This window comes from Lepisosteus oculatus, chromosome 6 (assembly GCF_040954835.1).
Source record: "Lepisosteus oculatus isolate fLepOcu1 chromosome 6, fLepOcu1.hap2, whole genome shotgun sequence".
NCBI lineage: Eukaryota > Metazoa > Chordata > Actinopteri > Semionotiformes > Lepisosteidae > Lepisosteus > Lepisosteus oculatus.
This window is the reverse complement of record NC_090701.1, coordinates 57,380,290-57,401,978: the sequence shown is the minus strand read 5'-3', so window position 1 is coordinate 57,401,978 and position 21,689 is coordinate 57,380,290. Positions and strand designations below refer to the sequence as shown.

Below are 21,689 nucleotides of genomic sequence, written 5' to 3'. Positions count from 1 at the left end.
TCAGGACACTGAACACGGAGTGCGAAAAAGGGGGCACACTCTCCGCAGCTTTGCATGCTAGCTTGGGTCTACATATTGGACTACATATTGGTCCAAATGAGTCGTTTTATCATCTTTACCCAGCTTTCAGATTTCAAAACAACTATGAAACCTGAAAATTCGAAGCCTTCCAGGATTGAAGTTGGACACCCCTAGTTTGTGGTCAGTTTGGCCAGCACACGATTTGGGGCTTCATCTTAGCACTGAATTTAGACCATTAGGTTGCTTTTATTGTTCTCTGAATGGGATTTTCAAGACCAAATTAGGATTCTAATATCACAAAGAATGGCTTTATATAGCAAAAGGATACCAGTTCAAAAATATCACCTACATTGCTAGGCATCAAGAATGAAATAGAATTACCGTTTTCATCTGCTGCATTTACATTTCACAGGAACTTAATGATGGGAGTGTACACATTTTGTCCGTGAGCTTAATCTAGTCACATTCTGTACTGTGACTAAATTTGATCCCTGAATTTTAAGTAATGGTTTCAGTTACCTGATTATATATGGAGTAGAGACATCTTGTGGCGGAATAATAAATTAATATCCTGTGAATTCTGATTTTTAATGAACTTCAAGTACAGTACATGCGTGAAAAGAAGTTGTATATCGTGTTTGTTCAAAAGCATTGATTTTCAAATATGATTAAAATGTTGTATGAATACTGTCTTTGAGTCACAGCAGATAGTAATAATTGCAGTTGACGCAAGACTGCTACTCTCCACAGAGACTCTTTCAGCTGAGTTTCCAGTTGACAAGGTAGGATTCTATAACTGCCAAAGCGCAGTTCAGTTTATCTTTCATATGCACAAGTGCAATGAATTGCTTTTTCGCATGTATGACCTGGCACAGTCAACTCAGCACAGTGTAACGAAATGATGCAATAAAACAACAATACAATACAGTCAGTACAGTATACAGAATTGCTCACAGTACAGAAGATACAAAAACAAACAATGAACAGTACTCAAGAAGATGTACTGCACAGTATAAATATAATCACCCAATGGACATTTAATCACCCTGACAGGGTGGTTAATATTCCTGGGGCATTAATTAAAGACACTGAATACTTAATTAGTCATGCAGTGAATACCAATTAATAATATGTGAAGAATGGCCCAAAACACAAGCAAAACAAAAAGAAGACACTGTCTTCCGCGTAGTCACCTCTGAACTCAGTTAGTTTGATCCCTGTATAAATTATTTAAAGAATGAACATGGGACAAGACTGGACCTATATCAGATCGCCAGTAATACATCTGTGCTGTACACTGAAAAAAGGTGTAACACAGAAACATCGGAATCCCGTCACAACTTTATCTTCAGTGAAAGACAGGGTTTCGTACTTTTCGCACATCCAAAACGAACTCGCAAAAATACACGAAGAAACGTATTGTAACGCAGTTAATTCTGAACACGTCGACAAACGCACGATGTCAGTGCAAACTACCGGTTTTGCGCTCAGAAAAATATTAAAATAAATCGAGGGCGCTTTGACGCGAAGAGACCCGGACCCGCCACCGCGACGCACCGTCTCGGCCTCCAGCTTCCGCCTCTCGACTTCCGGCCTGGTGGCTCCGGAAGTGAAGCCAAACTTTCGGTGTGCAGATGAAACAGCTGCGATTGAGAAACACAGACTGGAAAGAGTTTTTTTTTCTGGGGGCCAATAACGACGAGTCTGCTGTTTTAACAGCAAAGGTTAAAAATTACACATCTCTGAAAATTTAAGCAATTCTAATTTTTTTTTAATGCTCAGCCACAGTTTTATTTTTTTTGTCTATTTTTTTTCTCTTCCCTCCCGGTTAGCTACCGAGAGCTTTTGCGTCCTTCGGCAGAGATGTATCACCTGAACCGAAATAATGAGTTGATTACATAGTAAAACTTTGCTACTGTGTGCACCGGGGCTGACATATCGGTGTTTTCTTTAATCGACATCGTGGATGTTTCTGAAGACACGGAAGCAAGGTCTGTACTCTTGCACGACACAAGGGCGCTATTTCGATATTAAATATTTCGACTTTTTTTCTTTTGTGCATGTTTGTTCGTGTGCTTGAGATTTAGTTTGAGATATCCCGTGTAGCTAAACGTGCGGTATTGAAAGCTGTCTCTGTACAGTTGTTACACGGATGCAGGTTTCCAGATACAGTGAATTCCCTTAGCTAATGGGAATAATGTCTTGTTCAGGACGTCGGCTCTGATCAGTTGATGGGAAGACAGCAAAAGTGCTGTTCCTTTAATTATACAGTATGTCTGCTAAATCTGTTTTGTTGTACGTGTAAACAGAGGCCACAGGTGACATTCAGAACACGCTATCGAGACATGTCTCACAGTTGAGTCACCAAGTGGCTGGGCCTGGCTGTTTTATCAGTCTCTCCATAGCAGGGGCTATGGTGTAGACCCCCCAGCATGAATTATCTGTTTTAAAACGTCCGGACTAGCACATTGTCGTGCATTTTCATCTTCTTAGAGACATAACTTGGACTGAGTGTCTTGCAAAGTTGTGTCATGTGCTGTAGCGCAAAACATCTTGACCGCTGTTTCGGGGGGGGAGGGGTCATGAAGCTTTTTGTGACAGCGGGAGTGACGGGTTCGAGAGAGATGAAGATGTCATTACGGTCGCTGCGGAACGGCAGGGCAGCATGCATTGCTGTGTGTGAACTCGGACGTGCGCCTGCATGCAGAGCCCGGCATTAACATTCAACCATCGGCGCCGGGAGAGGTGATCACACTTAAATCACATACTGACTACAGTGGTGGGAGTGAAACCTGTTATTAAAGCCGTTCGCCCTTTTGAAAAAAGTTCCTGTATGTTAATGGCACATTAGCTGGCGGGCTACCACTGCGCTGAAGCCGAGGTTGCTCCTCAGAGACACAGATCTGAGAGCTCGGAACAGATGCAGAACATATCGAGTAGATAGCGTGGAGAAGTGAAAATCGACATTGAACTGAAAGTGGTCTTTACGATGAACAGAATGAGTGCGGTGCAATTTAAAAACCCATGAACAGTTCGACAAATGCGAAGTGTGAACCTAAATCAACAGAACTGAAAACATTGGTTAGAATTTTGTTTTATAACTAAACAGTGGTTGGGGTTATAGATAAATGCACCACACAGTGAGCAGGAGTTCATTTTAGTTGACATAATTAAACAAAATGAAGTCTAGTTCCACGTGAGTTCTAATGACGTTTCTTTATTAGAAAACTAATGTGTTGCCAGCTCCTGCCCTCAGGATCTGTAATCTGGTGGTTCTCCATGTTTATTTAAATTGTTTGCTTAAACTGGCAACATGTTAAATTTGAAGGAAGGGGTTGATTGGTCTTTGTGGTCTTAATGTCCTAATTGGATCAATTAACACTTCTTCCAGATAAAGAATACCCAAAGTGACATACTGTAGAAACCCTGCTGACTCCACGGCCCCAGGACTGTGTTAAGGACCCCCTGGTGTTTACATTCCCGATTTTTCATTGTCGGCTATTGGTGTGACACACCTCTTCTCTGATTGTCCCTCTCCAGGATGCCAACGCAGAAACGAAAGTCCGTCTCCCTGGAACCTCAAGCCAAGAAAAGCAAAGTGGAGCAGAGGGCCAAGAGAAACGCACAGGGCTCGGTGCCGTCAGCCAGGCCCCTGAGGGGGGCTTCAGGCCATCCTCGAGCCAAGAGCAGGCCACTGGCAGCGGGGGGTCGCAGGGAGCCCCTCTGCCGGCCCTCCAGGGGTACGGGCTCCCAGAAGGCAGCTGCCGGGGGCAAGCAGAAGCCCGTCCGAGTGACGGGCGCGGAGAGGCCAAGCTCGAGGGCTCGCCTGAACGCTGCGCCCCGGGTCCCCAGCTCCCCAGAGAGAAAGGAGGCTGCGGCTCCAAGGGCAGCGTCAGCCGGGCGTGTGCGGAGGGCTGGCCGGCCCCAGCCGGTCCACAGCGCACACAGCTCGGTGAAACGAGCACGGGACATCCTTCTTCAGAAGTCGAGAGGCCAGGCGGCAGCTTCGAGACCAGGAGGCAGGAGCGCGATGAAGGAAAGGGACGTGTCCTCGTCACGCGCCAGGGCTGGGAAGGCACAGGCTGCACCGCGGGGAAGGAGCACAAGAGCCAGTCCCTCGCTGAGGAAGGATGGGAACCTAAGGGGATCCTTGAGGTCAAGGGTCAGAGAGCAGCCAAAGATGACCCTGCGCAACAAAGAGCAAAAAGGGGGTCCCTCACACGGGAGGCCAGCGGGGGAGAGAAGCGGGCTGGACGCGGACCCTGTGGCTGACCTAAAGAAAAAGAAAGACTGTGCCGCGCCTAAAGGAAAGTCCAGAGGAGCTGATTGTCGTGGAGCCGGGAGCAGGGGCTGCGATCTGCCGGCGCCCCACCGCTCGGAAGCGCGGGGGGAGAAGAAGGGGGGCGTGGCCAGGGAGCAGGGCGCCGCGGAGGCCGGCAAGACCGATGGCGGGACCAGATGTCCTGAGGAGCACTCGGCACTCCCTCAGAACTCCCCGGGACAGACCTGCAGAACCCCGCCGGGCGTGCCTGGAGAAGTGTCCCCCGGCAAGAAGGAGAAGTCGAACCAGGCGTGCGTGGGAAAAGCCTCTCCTCCTCTGGTCGCACTTTTGAAAGTCATCAAGGAGTCAAATCTTTACAAGACCCCCCCAGTGGCTAAAAGTGACTCGTGCATTGTGGCCGACACACAGGGAATAAACAAATGCTGTAGTTCCGTAAAAAACGACTCTGAACCTCTGGAGAAGTGCAGGAGGGACACGGACGGATCTGCAGAGCTTGAGTGCCAGCAAGGTGAAGCAGGCCAGAAACCAGCGGGAGGCGAGGCAAGAACAAAGATGGCTCCCGACACTGCGGAAACCCAGACTGTCAAGGAAGAGAGTCTTCTCGTTCCTGAGCTGCCCGAAGACAGCAGTGACGTTAGAAGTGAGGACAAAGACGGCAGCGCTCCAGATCGGCCGGAAGGCGAGGGGAAATCGGATGCGGATCCTAAGCCTTTGCAGTCTCGGGAAGTCCGTGCCTGCAGTGGAGCTGGTTTGCACAATGCAGGGAAGAAAGGCCACGGAAAGCTGAGAAGCAGCCCTGCTCCTCCACGAAAGCAAGAGATGAACCCTCAGGCCAGGACCAAGGCACGGCTGGCCGCCCAGGCTGAAGAGCAGGCCGCAGCCTCGAAGAAGGCCGCCAGGCAGCTGAACCTGCTGGCCCTGTGTGAGGAGATCGCTGAAGACATTGCCTCGGACACGGTGGAGGTCCGGAGGGAGGAAGAGGCCCCGGTGGCGGTGCCGGGGGGCGCGGAGGCCTGCCCCGCTGGCGAGGGTGCTGCCCCCGGGGTGGCCTGCCCGTCCTCCCCTGGCGCGCCGCAGCCGGAGCCCAAGAGGCGCTTCTTCTTGAGCCAGGTCCCGGTGCCGCTGAAGAACGCCGAGAGGAGGAAGCCGTCCCGCTTCCAGAAGCTGAGGCAGGCCGAGCTCAAGCGCGAGCAGCTCAGCTGGACCCGCGTCAAGAAGCTGAAAACGGAGCAGGCGGCTCAGAGGAGCCATCCGGACGGCGGTCCGGCCCAGGACCCGTCCCCCGCCGCTGCTGCCTCGGCCCCCTCCCAGCCCGCCACAGCCACACCGGAGCAGTCGCACGCTGCGGACCGGAAGCCGAAGGCTGCCTTCACGGCGCCGCTGTGCAACGGTGCTGCCAGCAGCCGCCTGAAGCCTGTGGGACCCGCGTTGTGCCAGCCTCGCGCCCGGTACTCCGCTGACGACTTTGAGCTGGACGGGGTGGAGGAGGAGGAGTCTCGCAGAGCAGCTGGCACTGTCGCCCTGCAGAAAGAAGACCCTTCGCTCGGCCTTCAAGACATCAGAGCTGAGGTAAGGCCAGCACTGGTGTCCCGGATGAACCTGAGAATAACGTAACGCAACACACTTCACCAAAGATCTAAATCTCTTTACGCACGTCTCTTGAGGATCTTTCCTTTTCAAAACGTAGCACTTTAAATTTCTGCTATTATTTTTCGCTTACTTTTTTTCCCCACTGGGTTTCAAGTTACTGAATTATACATTCATTGAAAAATGATTCAGCGTAATTTTTCGCAAAAGAAATAAACCACTGGGAGAATTTAAATGTGTGTTCAAAGCAAGGGTAAGAAATTGGTAAATAGCAGTTAAGCAGCATAAGTTCTAGTTTAATTTCCTTTATTGACATTTGCATGAACAGTGCATTGGAAATCTTACACGGTTTCTCTCGGTCAGAAAACAAAAATAAAAGGGTAAGCAGGAAACTACATACACACACTGTAAAAAGTCTATACACAACCTGTATGCACTATTACGCAAAAATAAATTGGCTCCTAAGTTACACGTGATAAAAGACATTGTGCCTATGCAGCTGATAAGCGCAGATATCAAGATCATACAGACAAAAGAGCACATTAATTTCATAGTAGCCTTTTAGAACAGGTTCTTGTGCTCCGACTGGTGTACAGACCATCAGTTTGAATGCCTTCTTTACCAAGAGGAATATTTTAATGATGATATGAATGGTTAGAAAAATTGTGTTCTGATAATAGTTCTGTATTCAGCATGATCATTGTGCTAAAGTCCAGTTTGTCCCTTTAGAATCTTTTTGTATGCTTATTGCCTTTGTTAATTTAAGTATAAGTGAGTACTTCCTGACCTATGTGGCTTACGCTGGCGGCCGAAGAGAGTCTCTGCAAAGACAAGTGACTCTGAAACTGTCTCTCTCTCTCTCAGGCATCAGCGCCCGCCGTGGACTCCAGACCAGCCGGCTCTCCGGGCACCGGGGAGCTGCCTCCGGTGATACTAGAGAAGCTGCAAAACAGCCAGGAAACAGCTGGTGAGTTCGAGACTTTTGCTCACGGTCGTTTGTGGGAGAGTCCTTTGGCACCACGTGTGGCAGTGGTTCGCTTTGCCTCTACCTCTGGGACCCTTCTCCTGCCGTTTCACCTCTTCAACTTGTCCGGACCCATCGTGGCAAATCTCCCCTCTGGTCCTCGACGTGAAGTCTATAAGGGTGTAGTCATGAAGGCCATCTTCCTTCTGACACAGGAGATTTGTCACTATGTGTAAAACATTCAGATGAGCATTCACTGAACATTGAATATTAAAAAAACAGGGGACGCCTCACAAAACACACTTGTGATTGCATTCCCAGTTCTGTTTCTGAATTAATGACCTAGTGTTCTCTAAAATTAAGTGTCATGTGCTATCATAGAGGGCTTCCATTGAGATGTTCCCCAAAATGCCCGTGAAGGTTGTTTCAGCAGCCCTGATATTGGAATTAAACTGCATGAAACTGGTTTTTAATCACAGATCAGCACAGAGTTTTGCAGGTGATGTTTACCAAGGCATACCATTTCCCTAGTGGCCATTCTTCATCAACATCCTTTAAGACTGACAAGAGTAATAAACAGGGTGACTCCCAGAAGCACCGACAAGGCTGTCATATAGTCGTTAGGATGAGTAATTTATCATGGGCAGCAGTACTTAGAAACTGGGGATATTAAGAAAGCCAACGGAACAGAGTGAGACGAAGAAACTCTTGAAGGTGTTGCCCTATCTGAGGCACAGGTAGTGTGTTCTATTTGTAATTCCAGGAGCAGCTCATTATTTTGAATTATATCCAGCTTTTCAACATGCTGTATTTCACATAGAGTTCATGTATAAGACACAGAGATAATTCTTAGAATTTGTCATGGAAGTTCATCCCTATACTGCAGATGAAACCCTGTTTTTACAGAACATAAAAGTTGTTCAAAGCCTCACAATGCCACTAACTGAGGGTAGGTCCAGTACACTTCCCCTAAAGCCAGGCAGCCAGTAATTTGAGTTTAGGGTATATCTTATTAAAGGGTCACTAGGGGTTGAGCAGCTCTGATTGCTGGTGGTGCAGTCTATAAAGGTTCTGATGCCAATCTGTGAGCTGGGGCTTGAAGCCTGAAGACTTAACAGCCAAAACATTGCCCCTTGTGAGTTGCTGTACATAAAGCTTGTGTGTTTTTGTTCTGATTGTAATGACTTAGATTGTTTTCCCCCAATAGGATTAAAGGGTAACAAACTAGGTTGAAGATCTTCAAGATCTAGTCTAGAGTGCTGGAGTATATTTAGTTCACATACAGCAAAATTCCAGGATATAGCAGGAGGGCAATAGACATCTACACTGTGCTTAAAAATAGTTCAGCATGTGCAATGTAATGAGTATATTTAATAAAAGTGATGCACCCGGACACCCATACTCACACTAGGGCCAGTTTTACCAGAAGCCATTTCACCTGCCAGCATGTTTCTGGATCGTAGGAGGAATCCCACACAGACGTGTGGAGAACATCCAAACTCCACACAGACAGCACCCCGGGTCCCGGTCTGGAATTGAACCCAGGGCCCCAGCGCACCACCGTGTCGCCCTGCTGTTTCAATCATGTTTTAATGTACCGCCAAGTATTCATCGTATTGCAAAATCTGCTCATGCGAGCTACAGAGTACGTTGGAGAGGAACCTAATACTATCAAAGTATAAAGTAATACATGTGCATATGGCTCAAGAGTGAAATATGACCTATAAAAAAATCAGTTTAAGGAATGGTTCCAGGAATCTAATTATGTAAATTAAGATCTGACTGAATGGAGCAAGAATCCTAATCGGAGATGCATGAATAGTGTTATAGATCTAGAGTAGTGTTCTAATAATAATTATAATAATTGCTTACACTTATATAGCGCTTTTCTGGACACTCCACTCAAAGCGCTTTACAGGTAATGGGGACTCCCCTCAACCACCACCAGTGTGCAGACCCACCTGGATGATGCACCAGTACGCTCAACACACACCAGCTCTTAGTGGGGAGGAGAGCAGAGTAATGAAGCCAATTTTCATAGATGGGGATTATTAGGAGGCCATGACTGGTAAGGGCCATTGGGAAATTTGGCCAGGATGCCGAGGTTACACCCTTACTCTTTTCGAGAAATGCCCTGGGATTTTTAATGTCCCCATCACTATACTGGGGCATTAAGATCCACACAGACCGCAGGGTGAGCAACCCCTGCTGGTCCCTCTAACACCTCTTCCAAGAGCAGCCTTAGCTTTCCCAGGAGTCTCCCATGCAGGTACTGACCAGGCTCACACCTGTTCAGTGGGCTGCCAGTGGTGAGCTGCAGGGTGATATGGCTGCTGGCCATTCTAGACTGTGTCACTTTGTTTTGATGTCTTCAGTGAAAAAAATATTAATCTGCTGATGTTATCTTGTGCAGTAATTTGCATCTCTTTATTTTTTAAAAATAGTAGCCGCACATCTGGTAACTAACCTCTCTATCTCACCTGCAGGGACAGAGCTTAAACTTCCGGGGCTAAACAGCCTCTTCAACAAGAGTTCTTCAGGAGAAAACTCAAACAAGTGAGTTTACAAACTCATGTTTCCATTTTTTCAATCTTTATCAATAAGTGTGTAACTTGAGTGAATATATCAGTGCCTCACGCCCTTGTCATCTCTGTCCTGTCGTTTTTTGGAAAATATTTCTGTGAAAGGATATTAAAAGGGGCCCTGGTGAAGTGTTTGCTGTCGGAGCTGTCACTGAGAAATAGTGAAATGTGTGTGACCCAACACAAATGGCGTCCATTTTCAAGTAATGCTAGGAAAATGGGTTAAAATGAAGCTCATATTGCAGAAGAACTGCCTGCATCCCAAAATGTGTTCTGCATGTGGACTTCAGGCCTCACAAGTAATGAGGGCTGTCGAACCAGCTGCCCACCCATGTGGCTGAAGCCGATACTCTGGCTTCTTTCAAGAAACAGCTGAGCGAGAATCTTGGATCAGTTGGCTACTAGCGTGCAAGCAAGTTGTGTGGGCTGAATGGCCTTTATGACCGTTAATATGTTTGTGTGAGCAGATGTGGAGAGCACAGCCTACTCGCAGCCCCTTGACTCACTTCTGTGGTCTTCCACTAACTGAAATGAAAATTGGACACCACAGGCTGTAGACTTGTGTATTGCAGTTTCATGTGTTTGGTACAGCATGCAGTCCGGAACTCTGTACGTTGTCACGGATGCTCGTTTTCAAGAGTTCTCCTGATAGGTGACTGTAGGTGATGTCATTATAATAAAAAGCAGAACAGTGAGGCTCAGTCCCTATGCTCGAGAGAAACACTAAGGAATCGCAGGTAATGACTGATGTGACAAAACTGTTTTGTCCACCTGCCCGGGGCCCCTCGCTGTTTCTGAGGAAGGTAAGGAAGAACACGGTGAGCATTGTGATGTGAATTTGTCTTCTGGACGTTTTAAAATGCCTGACGGAGAGATGCAGCTGCTGTTCTCTCTGTGTTCCTGCGTCAGGGCCCTGCTGAGCAGCCAGTCCTCTGCTCCGGGGGGCGAGAGCCCCTTGTCAGACGCCAGGCTGCACAAGGAGATCCAGAGGTTAAAGGAAGCGGAGAAAGACGGTCCTCAGCAAACCATCATCGTAAGTAAACGTCACAGTCGTTGTTCTCCGAGGTAGCGGTTTCGGCCGGCGGCGCCTTGTTTCGCCCAGCTGGCCTCCGTCAGCGTGGCTGCCGCTGGCCGGGCCGCAGCCTGAGCCCCTCTGGGTGTTGTGTGTGGACAGGACGCGGGCCAGAAGCGCTTCGGGGCCGTCACCTGCAGCGTGTGCGGGATGCTGTACTCCGCCGCCAACCCTGAGGACGAGACCCAGCACCTGCTCTTCCACAACCAGTTCATCAGCGCCGTCCGATATGTGGTGAGCGGCCGCCCGCCGGCCCCGCCGGCTTGGCTCCTCTTAGTGCTGAACGCTGCTGCTGCCTGAGTGGGACTTTCAGATGCTGAATGTCAGCCTTTTCCAACTCCTAGGGGTGGAAAAAGGAGAGGATTCTCAATGAATATCCAGATGGCAAAATTATCCTGGTTCTGCCGGATGACCCTAAATACGCCCTGAAAAAGGTAGGTTTCTCTCCTTGCGTAAAGTCTCTGCATTCCCCCGTGTGTTACCCTCCTAAGAGGAAGTGCAAACTAATGCTGCAGCAGCATCCATTTGTTATGGGCGCCATTGTCTCCTGGGTTTGCTGGCGAGTTGATGCCCACACGCTGCAGTAGGGAGTTCCTCGCAGATCGTCCTCAGAGAGTCGCCCGCATGTTAGTCGGCTCGTCTGAGAGCACGTTCAGGTGCACTCCTGTGTTGTGTGCTGTCACCTCTGATGTTCTCGGTATACACCAATGAGCGGTACCATCAGTCTGTTCAAGTATGCAGATGATATTACTCCAGTGGGACTCTGTTTAAAGGACCAGCTTTCAGGTGAGCAGACCTACCTTGAGCACATCAGTGCCTTTGAAAACTGGTGCCTGTCCAGCGCATTATAAATAAATGTGACCAAAACGCGAGCTTCTTGTCAGCTCTCAGAATGGTGAGGAGCATCACAGACAATCCCACTCATGCCCTCTTTCCTCAGTGTAATCCTCCCATCAGAGAGATGGTGTAGGTCGCCAAAATCAAGTAAAAACATTTATACCAAGTCCTTGTGCAATTAAGCTGCTTCCAATTTTTTTCCTTATCTGCCATGTAATGTTGTTATGATTTTAAGCACTTGGATGTGATTTTATGGGACATAAGTGATTTTATGTTTTGCTTTGTGCGTGTTTGTTTTTCTGGGAGGGGCTAAAGACAGATTCCCACAGTTGTGGATAGTTAAGTGTTTTTTAGAATTGCTGGGTACTTTGTGTTCTGGTGTGACCAGAGCTCAGCTGTTAGGAGTACATGAGGACACCACTCTTTCAGCCTCCTTGTACGGGCCCGCTCACCGCTAAGGGCTTTGGTGAGGATATCGGTGAACTTTTAACCCCATACAGCTGCACGTCATTTGCTGTTTCTGGACTCTGGCCTTTCTTCATGCTTTGGGTGTCAGTGCTTTTTGCTCCGTTACACCAGTGCTTTGAAGTGATCTCCCACCCTGTATTACATCTTTGAATCCCGCTAGCTTTTACATGCACGCTGTTACTTGTGTACGTATGCGTTTCTGATGTAATTGACTGTGGCTTTATTGTATTGTACAGTGCCTTGATTGACTTCACGGAGGGCACTCTGCACGCAAACCATTATTTCTTCTTATACTCATTTGATTTGAAACGGCCAGCTGGGTCTTTACGTCCTGGTTTCAGGTTGTGGTGGTTACGGTTTGTCTAAGGTGTGGCGTGAGGTTCTGTGCTCACTTCAGGTATATCCACTGAACCGGTAGCAGTTACGTTTTCTGCAGTGTGTTGAAAGGCCCGGTGACAGTACCGGTCATGGGCAGCTCTGGAAAGGTATTTGCGCTTTCCTTCAGCTGGTTGTTTTTGTTCCAAGATCCTTTACTGTTGTGAAGGGTGCCCTGTGTCCTTTTTCAGTCACTAATGTCCCAGAGCCCTTCTCCTTCCTGCCTCAGGTCGAAGAGATTCGAGAAATGGTGGATAATGACCTGGGTTTCCAGCAAGTGGAGACCAAGTGCCCCTCCCAGACCAAGACCTTCCTCTTCATCTCTAATGACAAGAAAGTAGCTGGCTGTCTCATCGCCGAGCACATCCAGGAGGTCAGTATGTCAAGTCCGTTTTCTGCGGGCGGCTTTGGCTTAAAAGGGTTAAGAATTCCTCAGTTGACTTCTCTCAACTAGCAAGGCTTTTCGGCCTTTTGCTGTGGGAGGAGTTGCCGGTGGGGGGGGCAGGGGTGACGGGGGCACAATGGGATCACTGCGTTACCAAAAGCGGCCTGTAGGTGTCATGCTGGTTCCATTCCAGTGACCAGAATTCGCCATTCAGCCCTTCCACCTGCCTGTGGTGAACGCAGCGTCTTCGGACTGCGAGAGTGCCCATGAGACGAAAACCTGGACTTCTGGCTGGACCGGGACTGATGACGACCCTGAAGCTGAGACAATTGATTGAGGGCTATTTATGAAGGACCTCAGATGTTTGGGTCCTTCAAACCATGTTGATCTGACTTTGTTCTGGTCGGTACCCACCCTAGACCATGTGCCCTTGTGAGTGACGCGTAACAAAACGCGGTGTCGATTCAAAAACTCGCCCTCTGATTTTCCTCCTCCTCCCGACGATGTGTGGTACTGCCGGAGGTGCCGCAGGGCGTGGCCAGGAGCAGACCTGCAGTGGGGTCCTGGCCATCACCAGCGCCGCAGCAGGCAGCAGGGTCACGAGGCGGCAGATCCCACGGCACCTCTCCCGGGCGGGGCCGGGCTCTGCTGCCCTCCGCCTGCGGGGGGGCGCTGTGTGCTGGGGGCCTGACCTGTGGGTGTGTGTGCAGGGCTTCCGGGTGATCGAGGAGCAGGCGCCCGAGGGCTCGGAGGGCGAGAAGGTGATGTTCGAGCGGCAGAGGGCCTGGTGCTGCTCCACCACCCCCGAGCCCGCCGTCTGTGGCATCAGCCGCATCTGGGTCTTCAGCATGATGAGGAGGAAGGGCATCGCCTCCAGGATGATCGACTGCCTGAGGTACGCCCTTTGCCTGATCTGAGCCGGGCTCCTCTTAAGCCGCAGTACAGGTCCACCGAGCAGTGCAAACAACAGCCGCGTCCACCACTCCGCCCACTCCGCGGCACTGTGGCTCAGGATCTGCGCCTGTGGCTGGAAGGTTGCTGGTTCAAATCCTGCAGCCGGCAGAGGAATCCTACTCTGTTGGGCTCCTGAGCATGGCTCTAAACCCCAACTGCTCCAGGCCGACCCTGAGCTCTGACCCCGAGCTTCTCTCTCCCTGTCTGTGTGCCTGTGTCTCATGGAGAGCAAGCTGGGGTATGTGAAAAGATATGTTCCTAATGTAAGAAATTGTATATGGCCAATAAAGTGATCTCTTAAAATGCACCTGGCACCGCTCCGAATGGGCCTTTTCCACACCGCGGGCCGCTCGTCACAGCCACTTTTCGCTGTCTCCCGCAGGAGCACCTTTATCTACGGGTCTTACCTGAGCAAAGAAGAAATCGCCTTCTCGGACCCCACTCCTGACGGGAAGCTCTTTGCCACGCGTTACTTCGGGACTTCGCAGTTCCTGGTGTACAACTTCGTCAGCGGGAGCCGGTCTCCGCTGCCTAGGGCCACAGCTGACGTCTGAGGTGCAGCCGTGTCTGGAGCCTTCCAGAGACGGCGCGGAGGCATCGCCGGGGATGTTTTCTTCTGGCATCACGGCTTATGTGCTGTGACAAGTAGCCACCAGGACGCAACTCGGAGGGCATTCTTGCAGAAGATGAACTTTCTAGTTCATTCATTGGTTTGCAAAGTCAATAAAATTGAGCTTTGCCTCATAGGTGTTGAAACAACACTTCTTCTGATAAAGCATGAGAGAGGAATTTAAGGTTTCTCCGTTTCAAATACTCAGGTCTAGAAACAGCCAGGTGGTTGTTTAAAATAATGGCGTCAAAAATACGTTTTTATTTTTTTTCTTTTCTCCCCATAGCTGTTCAGTATTTTGGGACAAAAAAATATTTTATTAATGCATTTTTTTAAAGAGAAGATAATGTATTTTATTGAAAGTGTTTCAACAATGTTTACATGCACGAAATCTTTTGAGATGAAACGTTAAATTCCAAAAGCTTTAACCGGTAGGTAATAATGAGAGAAGTTCCCTTCACTGTCCCTCTATGCACTTCTGGCCCAAGAGAGAAGGCAGACGTGTAAGAGTCTCGCACTTAAGGCATCTTTGTTGTAGAAGAGAAATGTTGAAATGTTGCTGGCTGTGGTTGTCAAGAGATGTGTACTGTAATGCCAGGATTCTTGCTGCTTAATAGGCCAGCTCAAACACATTTTGGTTTATTCTGTAACTCATTCTGTTGACCGTTTCTAAGGCACTTTTCATATGCTGTAATTTTACTAAGGCCATTTTCGGGCTGGCAGTAGTTCCTAAAATGTTTGCGATTCAGGAAAAACACCTTGGCATTTTGTTTGGGTTTAATGTAAAAGGGAATTGGTTGAGATGCCTAATGCCCCACTTATGACGTATGGTAGGTCTTTAACAGTGCGATGCTGAGTTGGTCTTGAAATATTTATTCTGGAAGGGGCATGAGTATAAAGTAATATTAGCACGGATGGGAGTTCCCCACCTTTTTATGTCTTGTGCCTTGTTACTTAGGATTAACGTCACAAAGTAGACCTTACATTATGCACAACGGCTTGTGACCCTCACTCAAGAGAAGTGCTTATTTGGATCTGTATTACACCCACCACTCTCTGTAAAGCAGATATAGATGTATCACCTTCCATGGCGTTTACTTCCCTTTTTTAACTGTTAACTATCTTAAAAGCTAATCACACCTCTGAAATTGTTAATCTTATTAGGAAGACGCAAGTTTGGTGGATGAATTTGAAGCAAATACCTAGTCCAAGCTGAGTGTGAATACCCTGTTTCTGTGAAAAAGTGGAGAAGAAAATAGGATAGGCACTGATGTTGTAAAAAGTGAAGTTGGGCAAGGATCCTGTTTTAGAAGTTGGATGACAGATTCAGAAGGGTAACTTTCAGCCTCCCCAGTGGCTCGTGCTTTCAAGGGTCTTGCTCTGTGGCTCAGGCATTGCCAGCTCTGACCTGACCAGGATACCGCCAAGCGGTAGAGCAAAACTGAGAGTCCTGTATGTGTGTGATTTGAAACAAGGACCCAGTGATACTTAATTTATTGCCCAGCCGACCCGATGCAGGACCTTGCACACAGTTGGAAGATCACCAGCAGGCGTAGAGCGAAGCGTAGAAGAGGGACGCAATGTCCATACAGCTCGCGCTGATCCCCCCTGGATCCCCCTGCGGCACGCCGTTGATCCCCCCTGGATCCCCCTGCGGTGCAGAAGCTGGGCCTGAGGAGCTGGTCTGTCACCCTCGTTCTCCCAGGGAAATCGAGGGCTCCAGGACAGCAACAGTTGCAGTTTCCTGATTGGTTGGCCCAAATATGACTCATATAAAAACGTTTAGAACTTGTATTTTCTGGTACACAACCACTGGATGATCAGGGCTATGTGTGTCACTGCTTTAAAAGAGGCTGTAAGAGTAGTGAAAAGGATTTTTGTTGTTTCAGTTTTTGCCTGTGTTGGGTAAATTCAGTATGTGAGAATCCCTGCATTGTGCCGAAGACTTTGCCTTCTTTAGATAAACAGCAAGAGCTCTTAAACTTCAACACTTTTAATACATAGCCCTGTCACATACAGAGAATGTGTTATAATTATGGCTTAAATGCTAAAATTATATATTTCAAGTATATTAAATGTTGAAACAAAAGATATTTTTTTTATTAAAAATGTTTAATTTTGAACAGTGTACATTCTGTGGTGGCGTTGATTTGAAGCGATACGGAATCTCGGCAAGGCACCAAGTTGTTTGTAGTTCTTCAATTCTGTGCTTTTAGTCAAGGAACAGGCTAGTATGAGGATGTGCTGCTCTGTGACTGGTCTTAGTGGGTATAAAGTACAAACCAAGCCTGTTTCACCCTTTATCAGCCAAGAGCCCGAACACTCCTTTCCAGCTCCCCGACATTTCAGCTTAACATCAGTCCCTTTTGAGGATTAGCGCTTGATCTGGAAGGAGAAAAACATGGGAAGGAAATTGTTTTGAGTTCTATGCAATTTTCTTTTTTTGTGGTTGGTTGAACATACTGCAGGGAGAAATCTATCTAGTTTCAGTGTGTGTATGAAGAGCAATATTTTCATTTCGTTTTGAACCAGTGGGACTTTTCTGCACCTGTTTCTATGTCGTGACATGTGATGTGCTGTTTTGTTCTTGGTAAAAAAAAAAACACATTGCCTCTACAATGTGGGCCGGGTCCTGGCACAGTGGCTCTCGGCTCACGTTTGCTCGCTCTGTGTGCGCCACTTTGTCCAATAATGGTGCACGACACCTTCTGGAGACCCAGGCAGCGGGTAAATTGGACTCGGATTGTGAAAGAGAGGAGGGGAATTAAACAACATGTACTTCAGGGCATGTCCACATAACCAGGCTTGAGAATGGCAGTTGAAGATGCTTGTATTGAACTCTGCTCCTACTGTCCGCACAGAAGCGCCAAGGCGTATTTAGTTTGGCTTTAAATAGTTTAGTTATAGTTCATGTTCGTTCTTATACTCCATCATTTGTCCCATGTGTTAATGAAACAGCTGCAGACATCTGTGCCCAATTCAAATGGAAGACGACGTGTTTGAGTTTCAGTTTGATCCTCTCCAGCATCTAAGAGCTGAACTACAGAAACATCGGAGAACTAAGCACTCTTTGAAGCATTAGGGTATTTTTGCAAAGGAACAAGTAATAGGTTTATTCCCTGCTTAAAAAAAGAGAAGAAAACACAATGTTTCGGCCGTGAAGCCTTCTTCAGGTATGAGAAAGACAGGGCAGTAAAGAAAGGCTCCACGGCCTAAACTTTCTGTTTTCTTTCTCCCTTTTTTTCAGCAGGGAATAAACCTGTTACTTGTTCCTTTGCAGCCTATGCATGCTGACGCAGCTCCCCACCTGAACTATTAGGGTATTTTTTACTTATGTAATCAAGACAAGCCTTGTTTTTTCATGAAATCTCCCAATATTTGCATTTTATCCTTGTTTTTGTGGTTCTGCCTCACTGTGCTGGTTTATCACTTGGTAGCCATGAAAGTAAGCCATTTATTTGTTCCTTTCAATATAACTGTGCAAATGATCCAAATGATCTGCTTGCCTGTCATTAAGTTAATTTAAATGAGTGTTTAAAGGCTTGTGTCCCTTGGAGAGGAGGAATAAATAGGATTAGGGAATCGGGAATGTATCAATTCCAGATGCTGTCCACCGAAAAATATTTTAATCTTAGAATGTGTTGCGTTTTTGTGCTCTATCATCTGACACTGCTTGTAATAAAGTTAGGAATCCTTAAGCTGAGCAACAATGGATGTGACAGGAACATCTGGCTGCCCCTAGTGTCTTAAAATCCCATGAAAAAGGATTCAGAAGAAGGTAAAACTAAGTGCATGTGAATGATAACTGGGGTTTAGTGCCGTATTTTGAAATTAGGAACTGTACCTGGTGGTGAAGTACCTTAGGCAGATGTGTATAAATGTTTCAAGCGTTCCTTCATGTTTCATTTTCATCCTTGCTAAGTGCCTTGACTTCTGTTTCTGTCACTCCTTTATTGCACATGCTTTCCATGTTGGCGTTCCAGTGAGAGCCTCTTGCTGTGAGTGCTGGGAACTTTCAGGATAAACAAAGCCGTGTCAATCAGTATTGCTGTTTCTGCATTTCTGAGAACCTCACTAACTGGTGCACTCAACTCCAGAAGCACACTTCAGACTGTTGCTTGATATAGCCTTGAGTGTGGTATTAAATATGGATGGTAACAATACTGAGGCATTTTAGTTTGCTTTCAACACAGCTAATATGCTTAAAGAGCCTAGTTTGAAGGTCCTTAGTTGAAATGATCCTCTAGGTATCGGTCTTCCCGTAGAGGGTGGCCTGGACAGAGCCTGTGACAGTAGCCGTTGCTCTGTGGGTGTTAAAAGTAAAACGTAGTTGTCAGCTGCACTCTCGTGTACAATTAGTGCCATTTTGTTTCATTTCAACTACACCAGTATTCGCAGCTACAGTTCTAGTAAAATACTAAATTCGCATACTTGTGTTTTCACCAAAGAAATAAGCAATAATGAGCTGTGTCCCGAGAAGTGACTGCCAAGTTTTTAAAAGGCATGAAGTACATGTGCAGATTTCACTGATGCATGTGAGCTGCATTAGTCTGTGTGTGAGGTTCCAAACCTTCTAAAGGTGCAGGAGCTGTAAGTACAGTTGTGTGCAAATGTTTAGGCACCGCTTGTCGAATAGTATACTTCGGTGAATCTCTGAAGAGAAGCTGACAACCTCTGTGTGGTACAAACTTAAACATGTCATTTTCTGCTCATTTAAATGCACAATTAGTATTTATTGACAGTTTTGTAGCTGTTCAAAATAATAAAACAGTGAATGTGGCATGTGCAAATGTTTGGGCACCCTGTCAATCCAGGACTCCTCCAATGGCAGGAAGTACTTCCAAACATTTTTAGTCCTTCTGTTCTTGCTTTAGGAGTTTTTCCTCACTCTTCCAGCTCAGAAGTATTCTTATACTGTAGGTCTTCTTGCTTGCCCTGCATGTCTGAGATCTCCCCACAGATTTTCTATAATATTCAAGTCTGGGGGCTGTGAGGGCCTTTCCAAACCCTTAATCTTTCCTTCCTGTAAGTACTTCATGGTTGATCTTAAAGTATGTTTCAGATCTTTCTCTTGCAGTGTCTTTTCAGAAGAGTTTCAATTGAACCTGAGGGGTTAGCAGACTCAGAATTTGTTCACCTGACGAAGTAATCAAGTTTTGCGGCCTTTGGGGGAAAAAATAAATTAAAATGTTCTGATGAATCAATTGGAAGGCAGCCCAAACTTCTGCGCATGCCATATTCACCTTTTTATTTTTTCAATCTGTTAATGTCAGGAAATAAACTGTAATTTTATAATTTACAGATAGATGTTGGGTTTAACTTTGTACCATGTGGAGGTTGTCACCTTCTGTTGTAGAGAATCACTGAAACATGCAATTTAACTAGCCTGAACTTTTTGTATGCTACTGGATCATCAGGGGCTAGACAGGCAATGTGATTTCACTGTTTCAAGGCTCACAGACTGCAGCTTCTGGAGTTATTTCACCATTCTCTGTTTCTGTTTTACACAAAGACTGGCTGGAGACTGGAGCAAGCTTCCCAGCTGTGTTGTTGAAGCCGATACCCGGGCTTTTTTCGAGAAGCCGCTGGCTGAGATGCCCATATGAGTTAAGTTGCTAACTGCAGAACCAGCTGGCTGAGATGAATGGCCTCTTGTTTTTATTCTCCCTGATGTTTTTTTTGTAAGAGATATGCGGGGGTGGGGAAAGTGTTGATTTGATGATGGTGATAGGGCTTCAAAATGGCCAAAGTTCATAGCATGTTTTTTTGGGTAGCCAAGGTGCCAGGAGAAACACGCCTGTTCTTTTATGTTTGTCACATGACCTCCTCCTGTCCTGGTAGGCCCTAGTTTGAAATTTGCCTGGCAAGTGGCCCATGAGGACCACTTATGCCCTCATGTCCAAGAACCTGCCTCTTTGATATGACAAGTAAAGGCCAGTATAGATGCTGACAAAGGTAGTATTTGTTATTTTATTTTAGTAATAGTAGTACTGTTTATCCTCTTTATTTTGTGAGGCTTCTCATTTCAAACAAGTATTCCGACACGAGCAAAGTTGGCTTTAATGAACCCAATACAATTAGATGTGCCACGACTCAACTACAGTTCAGTAAAATTTACATTGTCATTGCGATTTACTGCAAATTCTACAATTAAAGTTGAAAGCCTGGAAGCATCTTTTAAGAAGTTCATTTCTTTTTCATTTTCTGAGCTCGTCAAGACTGAAAAGTTGTTTAGACTTGTTTGGGGGGGGCAACCTACTTTAATCTAAATTCAGCAGCTAGGTTTTTTTTTTTCCTTTTCTTGAAAAAGCTCAGACAGAAACTTATGATGCGTATTTATAAGTTTCGGCTATAGAGACAGTTTGTCTGAAGTTTTGGCTTGAGTTTGTGATCCCATGATTTTTCCAAACCTCCTTCGAAATTGCTGGTTCTGTAGCTCATCTGTGCCGCCCCTCACCTGCACACAGGACCTGAGGCTGCATCCGAGTGGGCAGTTGCTTTTCAGTGGGAATACACTCGCGGCTGATGAGGGGGTCATCCTGGCTGGATCCCCCCACCATCGGCACAGTCAAGCAGCCCGAATCCCATCTGAGGGCTGACGTAGAGCTATAGGCACCAGTGTGAGAGGCTTTCTGAAATGCAGAGTTGCTCTTAATGACGTTATGGAAGGAGGGGTACTTCACAAGTTCATTTTGCGTGTTGCAGAAAAGAAGCGCTTGCCCTCATATTGCGGTACATGTAATTCTCTGGACAGAAAGGCTGGCTGGAGTACCGCTCTGAAGACTGGTGAAACAAGGTGGTACTGTGAGCCGCTGGTGGGTACACATGGTTTGGCACAGCAGTGTGTATCAACTGGGAGGTTTATTAGGCAGAACACTAGGCCTGGGAGCACCTCCCAAAAATGCATGAAGCGAAGTCACCTTGAGAGCGTGGAGGTTAATCTCAGTGTGACACCAAGACAGGGCCGCATTTTCAACTCAGCGCCCTGCCGTGTGGATTTGTTGTTTTTTTTTATGTGTGCAAAAAAAAAAAACACCTTAGAAATATATAAGAAGTTTTAAACTAATTTGTAATTTTACCTGTAATGTATATAGTGTTATTTAATTAAAAAAAGGTTAAAAAGATGTTTGGACTTTCAAAGCTCAGTTTATGCCTACACTACTCTATTATTCCAATTGCTTGCTGTTGATCGTGTTGGATGCAATGTGTTCCTGTTTGAGAACAACCCCGCCTTTGCAGGTAGATGAATTGGTTATGCAGAGGTATAAGAGCATGCCCAATCAGGAGAAATGATAAAAAGGATAACATAAAACACAGACCACTGTAAAGAGTAATTTCTTGGTTTATATATATTCCAATGAAGCAAAGGATGGAGGTATTGGATGTTCAATACCTTATTCACACATTCTTTTAGCTCATTTTTAAATCATCTTAACTGGAGCAGAAACCTCTCTTACAGTTGAGCTGTAGGGTAACTCTCATGTGTTCATATTGCAAGGTAATACATAAAGCCCTACCCTGGAACTAATGAGAAGTCTTAAAGGGTTCAGAT

The 21,689-nt window shown here is 46.6% G+C and overlaps 1 protein-coding gene across 2 annotated transcripts; it reads left to right on the top strand.

Annotated features, from left to right (window-relative positions):
- Window positions 1-1,631: 1,631 nt before the first annotated feature.
- Window positions 1,632-21,259, top strand: esco1 (establishment of sister chromatid cohesion N-acetyltransferase 1). Of its 2 annotated transcripts, none has more exons than XM_015353799.2 (10): window positions 1,632-2,012; window positions 3,562-5,872; window positions 6,755-6,857; window positions 9,341-9,410; window positions 10,346-10,469; window positions 10,611-10,742; window positions 10,853-10,942; window positions 12,418-12,561; window positions 13,284-13,468; window positions 13,910-21,259. In XM_015353799.2, the coding sequence occupies exons 2-10, from the start codon at window positions 3,563-3,565 to the stop codon at window positions 14,079-14,081; spliced, it is 3,330 nt and encodes a 1,109-aa protein (XP_015209285.2). In that variant the 5' UTR covers window positions 1,632-2,012; window position 3,562; the 3' UTR covers window positions 14,082-21,259. The 2 variants fall into 2 exon arrangements, with proteins under 2 accessions (XP_015209285.2, XP_006634013.3); XM_006633950.3 differs by lacking the exon at window positions 1,632-2,012 and adding an exon at window positions 2,534-2,766.
- The last annotated feature ends 430 nt before the right edge of the window (window positions 21,260-21,689 follow it).

Bases quoted from the DNA above. Each gene is read 5' to 3' on its own strand.
- esco1 (XM_006633950.3), top strand. From the start codon at position 2,723: ATGCAGAGCCCGGCATTAACATTCAACCATCGGCGCCGGGAGAG. The intron at 2,767-3,561 runs GTGATCACACTT...GTCCCTCTCCAG, and splicing joins AACCATCGGCGCCGGGAGAG to GATGCCAACGCAGAAACGAA. The intron at 12,562-13,283 runs GTCAGTATGTCA...GTGTGTGTGCAG, and splicing joins TCGCCGAGCACATCCAGGAG to GGCTTCCGGGTGATCGAGGA.